At 37.2% G+C, this 17,332-nt stretch overlaps 1 protein-coding gene across 1 annotated transcript; it reads right to left on the bottom strand.

Moving 5' to 3' along the window:
* Window positions 1-4,039: 4,039 nt before the first annotated feature.
* Window positions 4,040-16,939, bottom strand: BACH1 (BTB domain and CNC homolog 1; the record flags this gene model as incomplete). The annotated part of the gene is made up of 4 exons (XM_082011362.1): window positions 4,040-4,501; window positions 9,568-9,774; window positions 11,501-12,892; window positions 16,700-16,939. 4 exons carry the CDS (start codon window positions 16,937-16,939, stop codon window positions 4,040-4,042), a joined length of 2,301 nt encoding a protein of 766 aa, XP_081867488.1.
* Window positions 16,940-17,332: the final 393 nt, after the last annotated feature.

The following is a 17,332-nucleotide window of genomic DNA, read 5'->3' as shown; positions in this document are numbered from 1 at the left end:
AAATTTCACTTAGCTTGGTCATGGTCAAGATAAAAACCCAGAGCTCACGTAAAGGGTGCCAATTATCAGCAGTTCCTCATTTCTTACTTCCTAAAAAGGACCCAAAGGCAGATCTAATTGTACAGTACTGATCCCTGGCACATGTACCTCTTAGCTTTCACTGCCGTTGTTTTTTGCTGAATGTTAAGAGGAATTTTAAACACGTCACAGACTCCTGCATCAAGATTTTGCATTTCCTCAAAGAGGAACCACATTAACATTCCCGTGCAAGCGAACGTCTGTTCAACGCATTAACTAAATCCAAATGACTACAAATTCCAAGGACAAAACTGTCCTGGAGGAAAGAGAAACTGCCTTATCAATTATCAGCAGTAAGCTGAACCTTATAATCAATCACCTTGCTTCCCAGCATTTTCCCCCCCAAAAAGACTGTTTTAACTTTTAATGAGGGGTCTGCTGGTGGGAACAAGTAATTTCAGCCTTGCAAGCATCAAATGCACAGGTTACAAAAAACTTTAAATGAAGGAGGACTTTTAATGAAAAGCTTTCTGAGCAATGTAAAACACAATACTGAAAGGCTGGATCCAGTATTACAGTCTACTGTTTAGGAGGCACAGAGGGAGATTAGGGTAAATGCAGTTTCTCAAAAGATAAATAATCAGAAAGATCACAGAAAAATTAACAGGACCCAGCAGATCTACAGTTACAAAGATACTTCTTGAAAAGCTTAACAAACATACGTATCCCTACAACTTCCCCTATGATAAACCTCAGTCTCATGCATTGATCTACACTATGCACATAATCATCACCTCTGAGTTTTTTCTAGAGCCAACACACACGCAATATCCTGTTAATCAGCCATTTACCTCTTCTCTCCCTCAAAATAATGTTTAAAAAAATTTTAAAAAATTTAATATCAAAGTTCCCCAGAAAAGAAAACCCACTCAAACAGAACAGGACACAAAGTAGTCAAATAAACTTACAGGAAATTTATTCCAACTCAGTAATATTTGGTACTGTATGTATTATTCGGGAACTTATAAACTATATAAACTACTTTGATACTGTTTTCAGAAATGTTTTAGTAGTACTACGTAAGTGAATAACGAACCAGTAAAGACCTTCACTGCAAAAGATTTGTACAAAAAAAGAAAAGCCTTTGTAGAAAGGATAGTGGTTTTTATTGTAGTCTTAGAAAATACTGAATTATGAAAGATACAAAATCAACTGTTGTAATTATTTGTTTATTTTACAATCTGTATGCCATCATACTCTTATGGCTTTAAGACAGTCTGTCCAAAGTATTTTAAAACATGCTTTAACAAAGTATTTTACAATTTCAAAATCGAGTATTTCTTTACAAAAAAAAAAAACAACAACCAAACTCGAAAACATTTACCTGAGAATTCTGTATCATAAAATTGTCATTCGTTCTTAACTTTTGCAAGTTGATGATATAGGCTACAGAAGTCAACATGCAACTTGTATGTCTACTGTATTAAATAAATATTTTTAAAATTATTCAGATGCAGCTGGTTAGGCAAAAACCTACCCTCAAACTTCATCAAGTTCATCATAGGTTTAAAAACGTGACATGACTTTTATTATGTGTCAATGACAGCCGTGATGTCTGCACTGGAAGCCCTGCAACGTTTACTGGGTGGAATTCAGACCCTGGCCCATCACCAGACAGCAGCAGTGGAGCACAACTCTTTGGTGGATAGTCCAGTCTCTGACCTTGGTAAGCACTGACCTCGTTTTCCAACATCCATAGCTGAGTGTGTCAGGGGTTTGGGCCACCGGCTATGTTTCAGTTCCCAGCCAGTTGTCCTCTACATATGCGCTCCATCCCTTTTATAACAAACATTTAACCCAAGGAATTCCATTTCAGAGTGTGTATACTATTAGGACAATGCTTTAATGTCATTATCCACGTCATTTCAGAATATCACCAGCTTTAAAAGTGATATTACATATGGACAGTAGAGAGGTTTGGAGCTTTCGGTTTTGTTTTTTTGTTTCTAGCTGGCTTGCTTTTTAAATAAAATGGAGACTTAGGAGCAAAACACTGCCCAGGGTGGCAGCACAGGAGGGAGACAGGATTAAATTAACGAGGCATATACAGACGCTGGAGAAAAAAAACCCAAAGAGCTTCATGAGTAATACTTATACAGGAACAACATACATAATTGATAGTAATTTAAAAGAATTTCAATTCAATTATCTGAAAATATATCCAAAGCATTAGAACTCTCATGATGTCTGCCATATAGTATTTCTGAATTTCAATTACTGCAAGCACTGTGGTTTATACAAGCTATGCTCCATTAACATAAGTTCTCCCCTTAAAAAAGTAATGATATATGATGAAAATCCAAGGATATCACTAGAGATTTAAATCAACTTCAATCCCATAGGTGAGGTAGTGTAGTCACTTGTATTACGTGCTGGTTATGAGAAGTACTGTTGAAATCTGTCAATTTTTTTGTTTTAAATAAGTGGCTTAATAGTTTAAATATATTTATTAATGCTATGTTACCTGTGGGGGAGAGGAGGGAAGAGCCTTGCCAAGAACAAGTTTTGTCTCACTGCAAGATAAAAACTGCAAAACAGTATTTACAACAGTCCTTTGCTTAGTTGCTGCCTACTGTACATGCATGCAAGAGACACAAAAAGCTAATATACATTCTGAGGTAGGAAATGAAGAATTCCACTGGCTTGTACAAGATTCTTCATGTTTTGTAAACCAGCAAAACCAAAGTTTTCCATGGTGAGGTTCAATACTTAGTTCTGGTGTGAGAATAACATCTAAATAACAAAGCATCACTGCTATACAATATGCATCTACTGCCATGTAAAAATCTAAAAAATGGGGATTATTTTTAGTGGCTGAATTTCTCCTTCACAATGTAAATAAAGCAAATACCTCCAGCTCAGTTCCTTATTATACTTTCTATACGTTTATACTTATAGCACAAGCCATTGAAAATGTACTACACGTTTAGCCATAAAAGTATCCTGAAGACTAAAATTCTGAAATAGATCTTTACTGGTCCCAGTGATCAGAGAACAAATACATTTGTAGATTACTTTAAGCAACTAGGCACTAAAGTTGAAGAATTTGGTGCCTGAATACCTTAAAAAAAACGTAAATCTGTCCTTAAACTTTCACAATACCTTGATTCCAACTTACCACAAACAGCAGCAAGCTTGAAGGTGCTAGGACAGTATGTCACAATACAGCAATGAATTTTAACAAGCATATGGGATTCAGATGCCAGAGGATCCAATGCACACTACTCAAAGAATTGCATCCGTTTTAAACTTCTTCCTTTCCCAGTGCGTTGTTATTCCTCCCACAAAATTTAGAGAAGAGAGCAGTTTGCTGTAGCACCTCCGCTGTTCCAGTTGTCTTAACTACGTACTGGAGAGCTAAGACAAAGGCATATATTCAATAAGAGCTGGCTATGCTACAGGGATAGGAACAGCAAGAAGCAATGAGCTATTCCAGAGTACACTTGCCAGAATTTCCTCATACTGTCATGCTATCCTAACCCACCTACAAAATAAACATTTACAGAGCTATATAAGCTTCTTAAGAAATCTTAGAGAGATAAGAATTCTAGGTATAGAAGTCATTGTGCATAAACACCTGTTAGGAGGCTTCTCTTGAGATGCAGAGTGGCATTAGGTACCAGGGCACAAATCAGAGTGAAGGCTGCTCTATACCTGAATGAAAGCTTCCTCACAAATAAACATCTATGCACAGAGTTCATACCTTCCAACAACTTTCCTGAACTCTCCTTGGCATCAACACACCAAAAAAGCTCTAAGGCCGACACGTACAAATTACACTCTAAAACTACACAGAGCAAACCCAAAGCTTGCCAAGTAATATAATGACTATGTAAGTGTCAACATAATTTCAAAAGATAAATTTTCATCTTTTCTTTCACTTAGTAAGTTACTTTACAATAATGCTCAATCTCACTTTTAGTTGCAATGTTGAGAGGCTGGCAAAGGGAAGTGAATAGATTCACTCATCTGTAGTGCATTTGTCAGTCATTTGCTGACAGAAGTCTGTGATACCACCACTCTGTCCACATTGTTCCACAAGTGAAGTTTTCTCTAATGTTCTTACAGAAACTGGATGCAGTTCTTGTACTTGATCATATGTTGCATCACACACACTCTTCACACGTTGATAACAAGAACTCTGCTCATTTGTAGATGTAACACCTGGAAGACCATCTGCTAATTCTATACATGCTGGTATTGCAAGCTCACTATCAGGTGGAGCTATTCGTTCTCTCTCCGGGAATAAAAATGAAAGTGGACAATCTGAGGAAGAATATTTTGCAAGTATTTGTATTTGCTCGTGACTCAACGCTGCTTCCTTACACACCTGCTGGCAAAGTCCAGTCAGATTCTGCTTTGTCTCACCCAGTGTTGACAAAATATGGTTTCTTTCCTTCAACAAGTTCTCCTTCTCATTTTGCTGCAAGAAGAAAAATAGCTTTTTAGTCTGCATTTTAAACACAAAACCTATAGTTCGCTATGTTCCTAACAAAGCTAAAACAAGACTGTAAATAATCTGGTCTGCTGAAACTTAAGTAATTTGGCAATAAGAAGGTAAACACCAACACAATCAAATGCTTATCAAAAGGATAATCCTAACCTCTCTTGAAGCATTATCAACTCAGCTATTTGAAGTGATTTTTTCAGACATACAACTTTTTGAAAATTTGTGCTGGCAGCCATTTCATTTTATAAATGAAACCTAGCTTCACTGTAAATATTCCTGAAACACTCATTCTACATGGTAACATTTAAACCATTACCACTGGGTCAACAAAACATTAAGCAGAGCAGTCTTCACAGAGATTTTTATTTTAAAAGTTAAATGTAGAAAATCAGACATCACATTTTCACTACTGATGCTACTCTGCTGGATGAACATAAATTCAATTCTTAAGTGCCAGGTACACTGTAGAACAAACAAGTTAAGAAGAGTTTCTAAAGTAACTACAAAACATAGGAAAATGAAAGAAATAAAACATGCTAAAATTGTAAACAAAATATTTTCTCTGGAAATGCAGCACTCCAGTTTGTTTCAAGGCACCAACTATAACACTGAAGAATTTAAAGTAGAGTGACAGACTGACAGATTATTGAAGAGACAAGAATAGAGGTCTCACTAGGTAGGTAACCTACTACTGGAACAGGAGAATACCAGCTGAATGCGTGAGTTTTATTTATAGAGCAAACATACTGAAAAGTGGCAGATACTGCTCAGACATAAATAAGACTGCCCCTGCTCTGAACGGCTTACAATCTAGCTACGTAATGCAAAAGGATTTTCCAAATACAGGGCAGCAAAAGGGATGGCCATTCACTAATGAATATCAAATAGAAAAAAGAACCATTCATTAAAAATTAGCTTTTTGTTGTTGTTGGGTTTTTTTTGCTTCAATGTCATTAATTTTTGTGAGACTCTGATACAATTGGCTGAAGATGAAAGGACATGGATAATTGAGGGGCTGGTCTAATGATGGAACAAGTAACATCCAGAAAAAAGAAAAATAAGGAAATGGCAAAGGACAGGAAACAAGCAAGACCATAATGAAACACCAAAAACCAAACATGCCACACATTTTGAGTTCTAGAATTAATAGGCAGAGCTCTGAAGACAAAGCTTTAAATAGTTTTTAAGAAATAGATTTTAATCATACAGACTGTGTGTTATCACTATTGCTATGTCAATTCACTCCTAGAAAATTTAATTATTTCCAGTCCTTCTCACATTCCCTTTTGCAGGAAGAACTCATATTGCAACCTCTACAACTTCTTTTTGAAAGAACTGACTAACTTTAAAGTGTCATTTTGCAAGAGAAGCAGTTTGTTGCCAGTCCTTTTTGCCCAAAATGATTAGAAAGAGTGCTTTGCTAACAAATTTCTACTTGTCAGCATACTGGGAGCAGCTGTTGCCAGAGATCCTAACCTGAAATCACTTTATATACATTTTGGATATGTAGAGGCACTCAGCTGTGTATTATGGACTGATGAAATTATCTGTACTGCTGTTTAACACAAAATTCAACATTCGGAAATAGTTAATCTAGTGTAAGTTCCCCAACCCTGTCTGAAGTTGTTGACAGATTAATACATGTACATATTATTTTTTTATTTTAGCAGAATTATACTAACACTGCAAAGTAATGCCAGCTACTTTTGAGGTCATAATAATCAAACGGAGAGCTCTTTTATATCCTCTGGTCAAGAATCTATTTAGTTCACACACTTCCTCTCCCTGCTATATTATATATAGCAAGTTCTCAATTGCATTTCTTGGATCACAGCTTATAGCATGTCACTCACTGACATGACATGACTCACTTTTCATGACACTCCTGAGCTACAGAATCTTCAGGGAAGTAGTGCTTCTTGAGGCCAGCTGTCCTTTACTTTGCTTCCCCTCACAAGTACCCTCATTTTAAAGCTCTGAAGTGAGAAAGTACAGGGAATGTGAATACACCCACATCAGCTCTGAAGGACTGTTTCTAACAAGCCAACATCGTGAGTGGCCCACATGTATTCTCAAATACAGAACATCAGTGAACAACAAGAACACATAGGTTCACCTGAAAGATCAATAGGCAAAGACCATATGGGGTTAAAAAATGACATTATCAGTACAGAAGATCAAGAGAAGTGACCAAACTTAATTCTCCCAGATAACATTTCAATTCAGTACCAAAACAGCACTTCTCTTCAATGTAAGTTGAGCTTACCATAAGACAATTTAATTTTATAGAATCACTTGGGTGGGGAGGTACCTCAGGAGGTCTGTAGTCCAACCTCCTGCTCAAAACAAAGTCAACTCTGGGTATGATCAGGCTGTTCAGGGCTTTGCTCAGTCATGTCATGAAAACCTCCAAGGATAGAGCATGCACAACCTCTCTGGGTAACCTGCTCCATTGCCTGCCTGTCCCCATTGGAAAAAAGTGTTTCCTTATATCCAGTTAAACCTCCCATTTTAATTTATGACAATGTCTCTTGTTTCCTGCTGTGAAGTACTACCGCCTGGGAAGCCAAAGACCTTCCACTCCCAATGGCTATGTGATCTTGAGGACCTCCCCAGAGATACGGGCAGATGGCTATTGGGTCTGCCCACAGCCATCTCTTCTCCAAGCAGAAGCCCTGTTTCTTCTGCCTCTCACAGCAGAAGTACACCGGGTCTGACCATCCCAGTGGCCTTCTCCTAACCTTGCTCCAGTTTGTCAATGTACTTCTGGCACTGCAAGGGATCAAAACTGGACAAAAAATTCAGTCTTAAATGTGCTAAGTATAGGAGTATAATCATTGCCCTTGAACAACTAGCCATGGTCCTGTTAATACAGCCCAGGACACTGATGGCCTTTTTTTCAACCTGGACATGGTGCTGACCCATGCTCAGCTTGCTGTCAGCCCAAACCCCCAAGGTCCTTTTCAGCTAAGCTACTCCCCAGCCGGGCAGTGTCCAGCCTCTACTCATGCAGGGGGTTAGTCTGTTCCAGATAGAGGACTCTTCCAAGAAACACACCACAAATACTGTCTTTTACTCTGACAGGACAAAAACCTGATAAGCAACAATGAATAGAAATTAACACAAGACAACATGCTGCATATGCTGGAAGCCAGAATGAGGAGTTTAACCAAATAATATTTCCTAGCAGGCTACAGTAACAGAGTATTACCTACTTGTCAAGAGTTTTCAAACTATAGCTACACTATATTATTCGCTCTCAAAGCCACATTACCATGAGATGACCAAAGACTAACAGGTCAGACATGTGACTGACCCAGAGAAGCGGGAATGAGGCAGGAGTCATCATGCGTGAAGCAACCTGGATATACCACACAATGCCTTTCACAGATGTCTTCTTCCACCCACCTGAAAATTATGCCTAGACAGATCTTAAAGTTTCTGTATTTATGCATGACTTGCACAAGTTTGATGGTGCACAACATCAGTTGCTGTCAGACATGCTCAACAGCTCCAAACAAGGTCTTTTCAGGAAGTTCTGAAGAAACTTAATTGCACAGTTGGAAAAAATGAGCAACTGGAACATGTTTGTGCCTAGAGCATGATTCATAACTCAGACCTTACTTCACAGTTTTCAACTCTCATTGCCTAGACCTTGCACAGTGATATCTGTCAAACAGCAGACATTCAGTCTGTTCTAGTACAGGTTCACAGAAGAAAGGATATTATCCTATGATCATCAGTCACTTAGTCAACTACAGGTCTAATCTTGCAGATGAAGCTCTAATTGCCCCCCACCAGCGTTGCACCGTATTGATGAAGCTACATAACAGAAATTACAAAATAACAAAAGCAGATAGAAAGTTCTGAACTGTCAGAAATGCAACTTCTCTCTTTAGTCAAAATACTGTAATTGTTACTAAAACAATCACCTGATTTCCCTCTCTCCCAGAGTATCTTCATTCAGCACACTGCATGACTTGCTCTGTCAACTCATCAGGGCTGCATGGCACCACAGGCCTTCCCATAAAGTCTATCTCCCTTGTTGTGGAAGTAGAAGTGCATGTAGTGAAAGATGATGGACGCATGGCACTTTGCTCTAATTTTATTTTCCTTTTCACTCTGAAGTGATAAGGAGAAAGGTGCAACATGACTGCATACGTTACTAGCTGATGCAGATACCACATTCATGTACACAAACACAAAGCCTAAAACGCTCCATAAACAAGAATTAAGAGTTCAGTAACCCTAAACAACTGAACTACTTAGTGCACGTGGTATGATCAACTATGAAACTAAGATGAGAGGGTCAGAAACAAAGACCAGAAAAAAAGCCATTCTATTTTCTTGCCAGGAGAACTTCAGATTATCCATATTTCTCTTAAGTTACACATTTATCTTTTTATTGCCTTTTAAGAAGGAGAAATGATATTAACAGATGGTTGCACAGAAATCTGGATGCATTAATTCCTCAGCTACAATCTTGATACAACTGCTCAAAAGGCAAGCAGCTTCCTGAGTTCTGCTGTATCTTCCTCCTTTCTGCAAGAGTCTCATTTCTAAGATTGAAGACTCAGGAAACAGTTCACCAGCCCATGTTGATATGTTACAAGAAAAATACTTACACAATTAACAATTGCGTAACTGTAAACCTGATCATGAGCAACACCACGAGCTGAAGAACAGAAGCACAAAGCAAGAAAGGGGAAAGAAGTAGAAAATAAAGTGGGATGATGGTTTGCGAATCATTCTGTACAGTTAAGCTCAACGCTGATGGGCTTCAGAAACACCATTCAGCAAAAATGATGCTGTGATGGACTTTTACTTGAATGGAAACAAGTCCACAGAAGGAAAAATGTGTATACTTTAAAGGACAGAAAATGTAGAACTGCTATGATGAAGTCATCTAAGACTGACAAAGTCTTCTAAGCTTGAGTGGAAACAGCAGTAAGTCACCTTGCTCTCCAACTACTGCCAGATGTCCAGTCAAGATGTTTAGAGAAAGACTCAAGTCAACAGTAATGAGTATTTATACATACCAGTTTTTCAATTTCAGATTCAAGATTCTGTATGCAGTCAAGTTTTCGCTTACGACATCGCTGTGCTGCAATTCTATTTTTACTTCGTCTTCGGATGTCATGAATACAGTCCAATTGTTCAGGAGTTAATTTATGCATTTTCAGAAATGACTGGAAGTCATTTCTGGAAAGTGAGATAATCCTCTGTGCATTAAATGGCAGTTTTACCTAGAATGTAAGATACAGTTACAAATCAAAGGTGAAACAGATATACACAAACACCAACAGGCCAATTCAAGTTTTCATTTTAAGCATTCTTTACCACACAACCCATCTTTCTTCCTAAATCTGAGGCAAAAGCAAGGTCATGTAGCCCTCAGGCGAGGTGGATAAAACCTAGGGGTTTCAACTGGATGAGTTGAAGCACAGGCAAAAAAACTGAGTACTCTGCACATTGACACTAGATCCCCAAAAGCATATTCAGAGTAGGATGAAACCTATCCATGTGTGTAGCAAATAATTAGATGATACACTCTAGGAAAATAAGTTATTGTTAGGTGGTGCACAAAACGGGCATCAAGGATCACAAACACAGTCTAAAGTTTCCCCATATCTGCTATTAAGACTGTATCCTGTATACATTTTTACACCTATAGTTTTCTGCAAGTTCATCTAAAACAGGCATTTAATTAAAATATAGAAGTTACACTATTTGTCTTATAATTCTTAATGCTGGAGAATAGAGAGAACCAGGCTCTTGCTACTGTCTGTACACCTCAGCTCCAGAAGCCAGAGCTTCTGAAACATACATCGATCACAAAGTCCTGATTAATGCTGAAAAACATCTTTACCTTTACAAAATAATTGTCACGTTTTATGAAGTATCCACTTAAAGACACTTTATTTTAATCCTTACATTCAAGTATACTAAGTGGCATAATATATTAGCTTGCTGTGGTCAAAAATCTGACTTTAGTTTAAAAAGCAAACAGAGAAACCCTTTCTGTATTTGGCTACCACTGGTGACAAACAGGCAAAAAAAAAAAAAAAAAAAGGACAGAGTACTACCCTCAGCAATGATGCCATCTACTTCTTTGTAATGTAAAGATGAGGCACGTATTTAACCAATTCTGGCTTTTTGTTTGGCCTGCCAACTTTCAATATTGATGGTAGCTGACACTTATTTTAAGTAAGGCCCTGCAGCTTGAAAAGAAAAATAAAACTAGTGCTTTAAAAACAACTGAATTTTCATGTCATTAAATGATCCATCATACACAGAATCACACTGCAATTCTACAATTCCAAGAACTGTGACAGAAATCATTCTAGGTATATAGTAAAACCTTTTTGGACTAGACTACTTATGTATTGCATCTACCTAAAACACTACCAAAGCAATGATATAAAGGAAAGAAGTGCCAAATCCTTTCTTCTGTTCCTTTCTGCAGGAACAAATATAGCCTCAGTTTTAGAGAAGGTGATACTATTAAAGCAGTTTTAAATACACAACTACTAAAGCCAGCTTAAAAACTTAATTTTCATTTCACAGTAAATCTGAATTTCCCTCCCACCTTCTCCCCACAACTCAGAATAAAACCAAGAAAACTGTTAAGTTTCTATAAAACAAAGGTTCCAAGAAGTTTATATTAAGCTAACTGAAGTAGACAAAAAAAATTCTAAAAGAACCCCCCATGCCTTGGTTTGACTCACAACCTTTTCCGATAGCTGTTCCAGAAAAATATCTGAAGACATCTAATACCTACCTAACCCTACCAAAAAATACTTTTTTGGTCTCCCTGAATTAACCATGATCTTCCATATAAACCCTTGAGTGGTTATTTAAAGTTTCATTTCCCAGATTTCTAAAACAAGCAACTCAAGAGACTCAAAATTAGGTTTTTGAATACGGCGTTAAGAGATGGGGAAGCAAAGGATACAGCAGGATGATTCTTACCTCACATTCCTGTTCTCTTGCTGAACAGGATTCACTGTCTCCCTCAGTGTCAGTTTCCGAATCCTCTCCCAGACTTATTACATAATTATATGGACACTGTTCTTGTTGCTGCCCCTGAACATAATCTCCACTGCTTATTTCAGAGCTGTTGGAGCACCCTTCAGTACTAAGGTTGCTTATGAAGGGGCAGTTGACAGAATTCAGCGTTGTAAAAGTTCGTTGAGAGCAAGGTTCAGGGCTTTCACTGATTCTGATACCCAGCCACGGACACTCTGATTTTTTCCCCGAATATACTGGCTCCAAGCACTCTTTTGGAACTGCAGGTGGTAAATGTATTTGACAAGCTTCTGTGCTGTAAATATCACTCCAGAACCCTTTTGCTAGATGTTCTGCTACCTCTCTCTCCACACTGCTTCGATCACCAGCTGATGTAATGTTAACAGCTTCCCTAGTACACAAATCAACCTTTGAAGGTGTGTCATCTTGACTTTCAATTTTGTCATTCCCAACTCCAGTACCTGATACAGTTTTTTCGGCTAAAACTGTGGTGTTTTGCATGCTACCAAAATTCAAGTTACCATATTGCTCACAAGTATGTAAAAAAGTAACAGAATTGAGTCCATGAGGTGCAGCAGAGTTTTGGGGGAAAGCAGCAAGATCCATTTTCTCCACAGGACACGACACATTCTGAGTCACAGAATCTCTCTTTGACTCTTCCTTTTTCTCAATACCTTCCTCCCCTTCTTCCATTTTTACCTGAGTCTCTTCACATTTTGAGACCAGCTGCATAGATACACACTCCTGAGCTTTTTGTATGCCATCATTATCAGATATTTCCTTGTCAAGAAAAGTTGCAATTGGTGGCACCTGAATGTCTTTAATACCGGAACTAGACTCTGAAGTATGAACTTTGTCATTTCCAAAGGCTTTCTGGAACTTCCGATACTTTGGGCATTGGGAAGATAAGCTGGAAACACTATCCCTTTCTACATGTACAGGATCACATGTTTGATTGGCATTATCTTGGACAGCAGGCGATGATTTAGCATTTTCTTCATCTTTACAGAGCTTTGTGTCAGGAGTTTGAATGTATTCCTTTTCTAAAAGTTCTTCCACTTCATCATCTCTTGCTAGGTCTCCATCATCCACATGGCCAATTTTAGAGATTGTTTTCTGACAACGTTGTGTACAACACTTCTTCCTAGGACATTCCTGCTGATCCAATTTAAAGTCCAAAAATTTGAATTTGAGAAACTGAAAGCAAGACTCTTCAATGTTGCGTACACCCAAAAATTCAGCACATTTGCAAACTTCAGACACATTGTCTTTATTCAAAATAAGCTTAGCTGTGTATGCGAACTGAAGCAAAGGACTAAATCCTTTAAGCGTTACCTATTTAAAAAAATAAAGAAAAAATTAGTATGGCCAATATGAGTTTAAATAGAGAAGCACACGGAACCCAAATTTACCTGTGAACAAACCACACCAGTAGGACAGAATGCAAGACAAAAGCAGCAGATTTGTTCCACAGAGAACACCTGGTCACACTCATTCTGAAACAAATCTTCTGATACAATTTTATCCTGTACATTTTGTGGCAATTATCTTTTTCACTGTGATCAATCTTGTAATAAAATGTTCTGACAATACAGTACTAACAAGTGAAAAATATTGCTGAACACTGCAAACCAGTAGCTGGACTCCAACTTCACAAAGATATCTTTGAAACCCAAGTTTTACATAAATTACTCTAGAATAAAAATCAAAGTGCTGCTGGTTGTTGCTCTTTAAAGAGCAATTACTGTTATTCGCTCAGCCTTATGCATCATTGATAAAAAAAAAGTTTGAAAAAATTGAATTTGACCAAACATGATTATTTATTACTATAGCCACATACTCCTTTCTTCCTCCCACACATGGAGAGAATTGTACCCAAAAACTGTACACCAAAACACTTCAAAGACTCTTTGGAGTAGGTAGTTTTAATTGAAAATTTCCATCATTATCATCTCAGTTTTTACCACAGAACAGCTGCCTAACAGGGAATCCAGGGATAAACAAAAACTGTATCATTACAAACTGAACAAGATCATCTTCTACAGATGAAAAAATTACTAAGGAATCAGGCAGAAAGCTGGTATTACAAATTACATGACACTTCTTTTAGCCTTTCTCTGGAAGTGAAGGATAAAGCAGTATGTCCATTATTACCACTCAAACTCAAGCCCACATTCCGCTCCCCTCCTTTATTGAAATGAACAGGACTTTATGCTGAATAAATTGCTCTATTAATGCATTAACTATACTGATTTCTGCCAGCAAGGTAATTAACTATACATGCCATTTAATTTACAAATCAGCTGAGGGTTTGTTTGGTTTTGGTTTTTTGGGGTTTTTTTTAGTGGTGGTTTGGTGGTTTTTTGTTTTATTGTTTTTTTGTTGTTGTTTTTTCTAAAGAACAGATAAAACATGAAAGGAAGTTGAAGAGATGTGCACAGAGACAATTCAGCAAAACTGTACACTAGTAGGACCTAAGGAATTCTTAAAATAGCGTTTGAAATATGCTCTGGAGAGAAGACTACTGATTACACCATCACATTAATTCATCCTTAATAATGTGGGGAAAGAGAGTGTAAAAACAGTTTATCCATAAACTGGCAAGAAGTCTTCAAACTTTATTAGTCAATAAATAAAGGTTACAAACGAGTGACATTCATACATGGAACTGAACAAAACAAATACAATGGTATTTCAAATGTATACATTCTTTCTACATAAAGTAGAAACAATTATTGATAAAAACTGGAAGGATCGAGGGGCGGGGGGAACCCCCACACTGTACTCCTTTCACTTTCTCACATACATTTGCAGCTGGCTATCCTCAAACAAGGTAGAACACTAGAAAGACTCTTGGTCTGACTGACCTAGGAAAGCAACTCTTGTGGTAACCATTCATTTAATTTGTATTTGGGCTGAAAATCTAAATCATTGAGTAAAAACAATGGTAGAAAAACACCACAGACCTACACCAAGCTGTCACTAGTTAGTCTTTACAATGTAATACCAAAATATTTTTGGAATTAAAGTACTTAAGATATATTGTATCTCAGATTGTGGACTGCTAGCTTTCATTTTAAGCTTCAAATACTCTGGATGATGAAAAAGGTTAGAAAGTTTTTTAAAACAAACAAAAAAAATCACATCAAACCATGTGATCAGTGCTTGCCTCTCTCAAATATGCAGCTTCATAAACCAACTCATTTCAAAATATTTAGCAGTTCCCAGAAGAGAAGCTCAAATTGCTGAGTCTTAAAATGCTTTTACCAAGTAAGTGATCAGAACAAATGATTAAAAGATGAGATTCACTGTTGTAAATATTGCTTGGTTTTGCTTCAGTATTTTTGCTTGTTGCTTCAGTAGATTCAGTTCCTACATGAGTAATACTGAATTACATTTAAGAGTCCTCCTAAGTCTACATTGTAGTAAGTATCAGGATTGTTAAGTTCCTCTACTTTCCTTACAAACTGGTTCCTTCTAACTCAGGTTTATTTCATGGGTTCATTGGAACACTGTTGCTTTGCACCAGAGACTATTTTTCCCCTTTCCAACTTTGATGTACATTCCTTATTCTTCCAATATCCCATTTTTTCCATCATCCCAAAGCAAAATTCTCTCTTTAACATCAGAAGTTTCACACCACAAATTTCCCTCTTTAAATCATGGCTTTGTGTCCTCCAGCATTCTACTTCCCTGCCACATCAGCTCCCATCATTAATTTTCTGAGAGACATTCAGGCTATTAACATATTAAGCCTCTAGGAAAAAAAAGTATAAGAAGAAATGAACATACAGACACAGTAAGAAGGTTGAATAAAAGTGACATAGTGGTATTATGCTGTAACGTAATTTTGTAACAAATTCATTGATCAATATAGAATAGCAAAGACCACTGAAGTCCTTTAAAGAGACCACTTGATCCCTTTTAGTTTTCTGTTTCCTATAAAATCAAAAAGATTCTGGTAACAGAGAATCCTGGTGCTTATCTCAGTATGTTACAAAGCCAGTGAGGTGGCTACTTTACTGATGTTCAGGCTTTCTGAATACATCATCTCGGCGTTAACACTCAACTCAGTCTTGTACATGAAGAAGTCTATGATGTGATCTCCAATGTCACTATAAATATTCGTTGATGAGCACCTTTCCTCCAAATGTAATGATTCTAGTTGAGTTGCCAACAATTTGCATGTTATTTCCCACCCCCAAGGCTAATTACCATAAACTAAAACTACCTCCTAGAAAGCCATTGATTATTTAGCAACCAACTTTTCAGATTGTGCCCAGTGGTAGCAATAATCAGAGCACTTGAGACTCTTCATTTTTCATCTACAAGCACAGCATTTCATATAAAAATCCAGTCACTTGCTTGCCTCATGCCTCTTGTAACTTAACTAAATACCAGATGGAATCTTTAAATGTCTTGGACATTCCAGATATGTAACAATTAATTTTCTTTCCTATGGAGGTCAGGTTCTGGTTCATACCCACTGAATGCCTTGAAATTCAATCTAAGAATATTTATTTTAGGGTTAAAAAATAAAGCAAGTAATTGCAGTACGTTTTCTCAGTTTTAAAAGTAATGACACGCAGTAGAAAAAAATAAAATCAAGCTGCTAATGATCAGTTTGTAAAAAGGTGGGATACTGAGCAGAAGAAAATTGTTACCAACAGTAAGGAGACAAGCAAAGAATACTCAAACATACGAAACCAAATCTTAATGATACTGATTTAAAGGTATTACCATTATAAGCTTTACTTTGTTTATTACACCAAAAGTAGTCTCTTTTCATATAGGAGGGCTAGTTCTGCAGTATCTCTTTACCACTTAAGGCCTGTTTTTTGACAAACTTACATGCTTTGAAACAGGTGAACAATTTTAAAAGTAATATATACTTAATTGAAAAGATCTCCCCTATACATTCCCCAAGACAGCATTCACTTATCTTCAGTCTATGATATTCAGTCTGATCTGCTAGCCTTTACCTCAACCAATGGCAGCTTTATAGCTTAGAAATTCCTTCCCTTCAGTTCTTAAATCCCTCACCTTAACTTCTCAATTAAGCACCAGCCTGTTGTAAAACAGAATTGAACAGAACAGTTTAGAAGCACTGGCAGGTAAAATACAGAAGGGAGCAACACTCACCTCTTCCGGTAAAGTGATGATAAGATCAGCATCCACCTGGCCCACAATTCTCGAAAGGAAGTAACTGCTGCAAGCTGCAAGCACAGCTTTGTGAGCCCGAAATCGCTGATCTTCCACTAAAATGGTAACATCACAAAGAATGTCTTGCTTTCTCTGATCATCAAGACTGAGAAGTACATTGGTACTGTGTACTGAAGACTCATATGCAAAAACCACACTATTCTTCTCACTTAGAGACATTCTGTATCACAAATGGTAGTGTAAGGCTCAGTGGAAAGCATACTTCTGTTCTTCAAATCTGGAGGAAGAAAAAACAAGTTGTACACATAAGTCATATCCAACAGGAGCCCACTGCTGCTAAAGCATAAGCAAACTGCTAAACATGCATTGCCTGTTCTAATTCTTTTTAAGACTAAGATTAATACTCAATATTTCATGTATGTTAATACGTAAATATGTGCTCATGAGCTTTTGAAATACCCGAACCTTGTTATGTACAACTTAAGATATTGCTTTAGTAATCTCAGACTAAAAAAGGGAACAATTTTTCATGTGACTTCAGTGATAAAGAACAGATTTTTCCTCAGCAAGTGATTAAGAGTCATAACTTTAGCATAACACCTAAAACTCATT

The sequence above is a fragment of the Phaethon aethereus genome, assembly GCF_964289735.1.
Source record: "Phaethon aethereus genome assembly, chromosome: 1".
In the NCBI taxonomy this organism is placed as follows: domain Eukaryota; kingdom Metazoa; phylum Chordata; class Aves; order Phaethontiformes; family Phaethontidae; genus Phaethon; species Phaethon aethereus.
The sequence above is the reverse complement of the archived record's forward strand: the minus strand, read 5'-3'. Positions and strand labels throughout refer to the sequence as shown.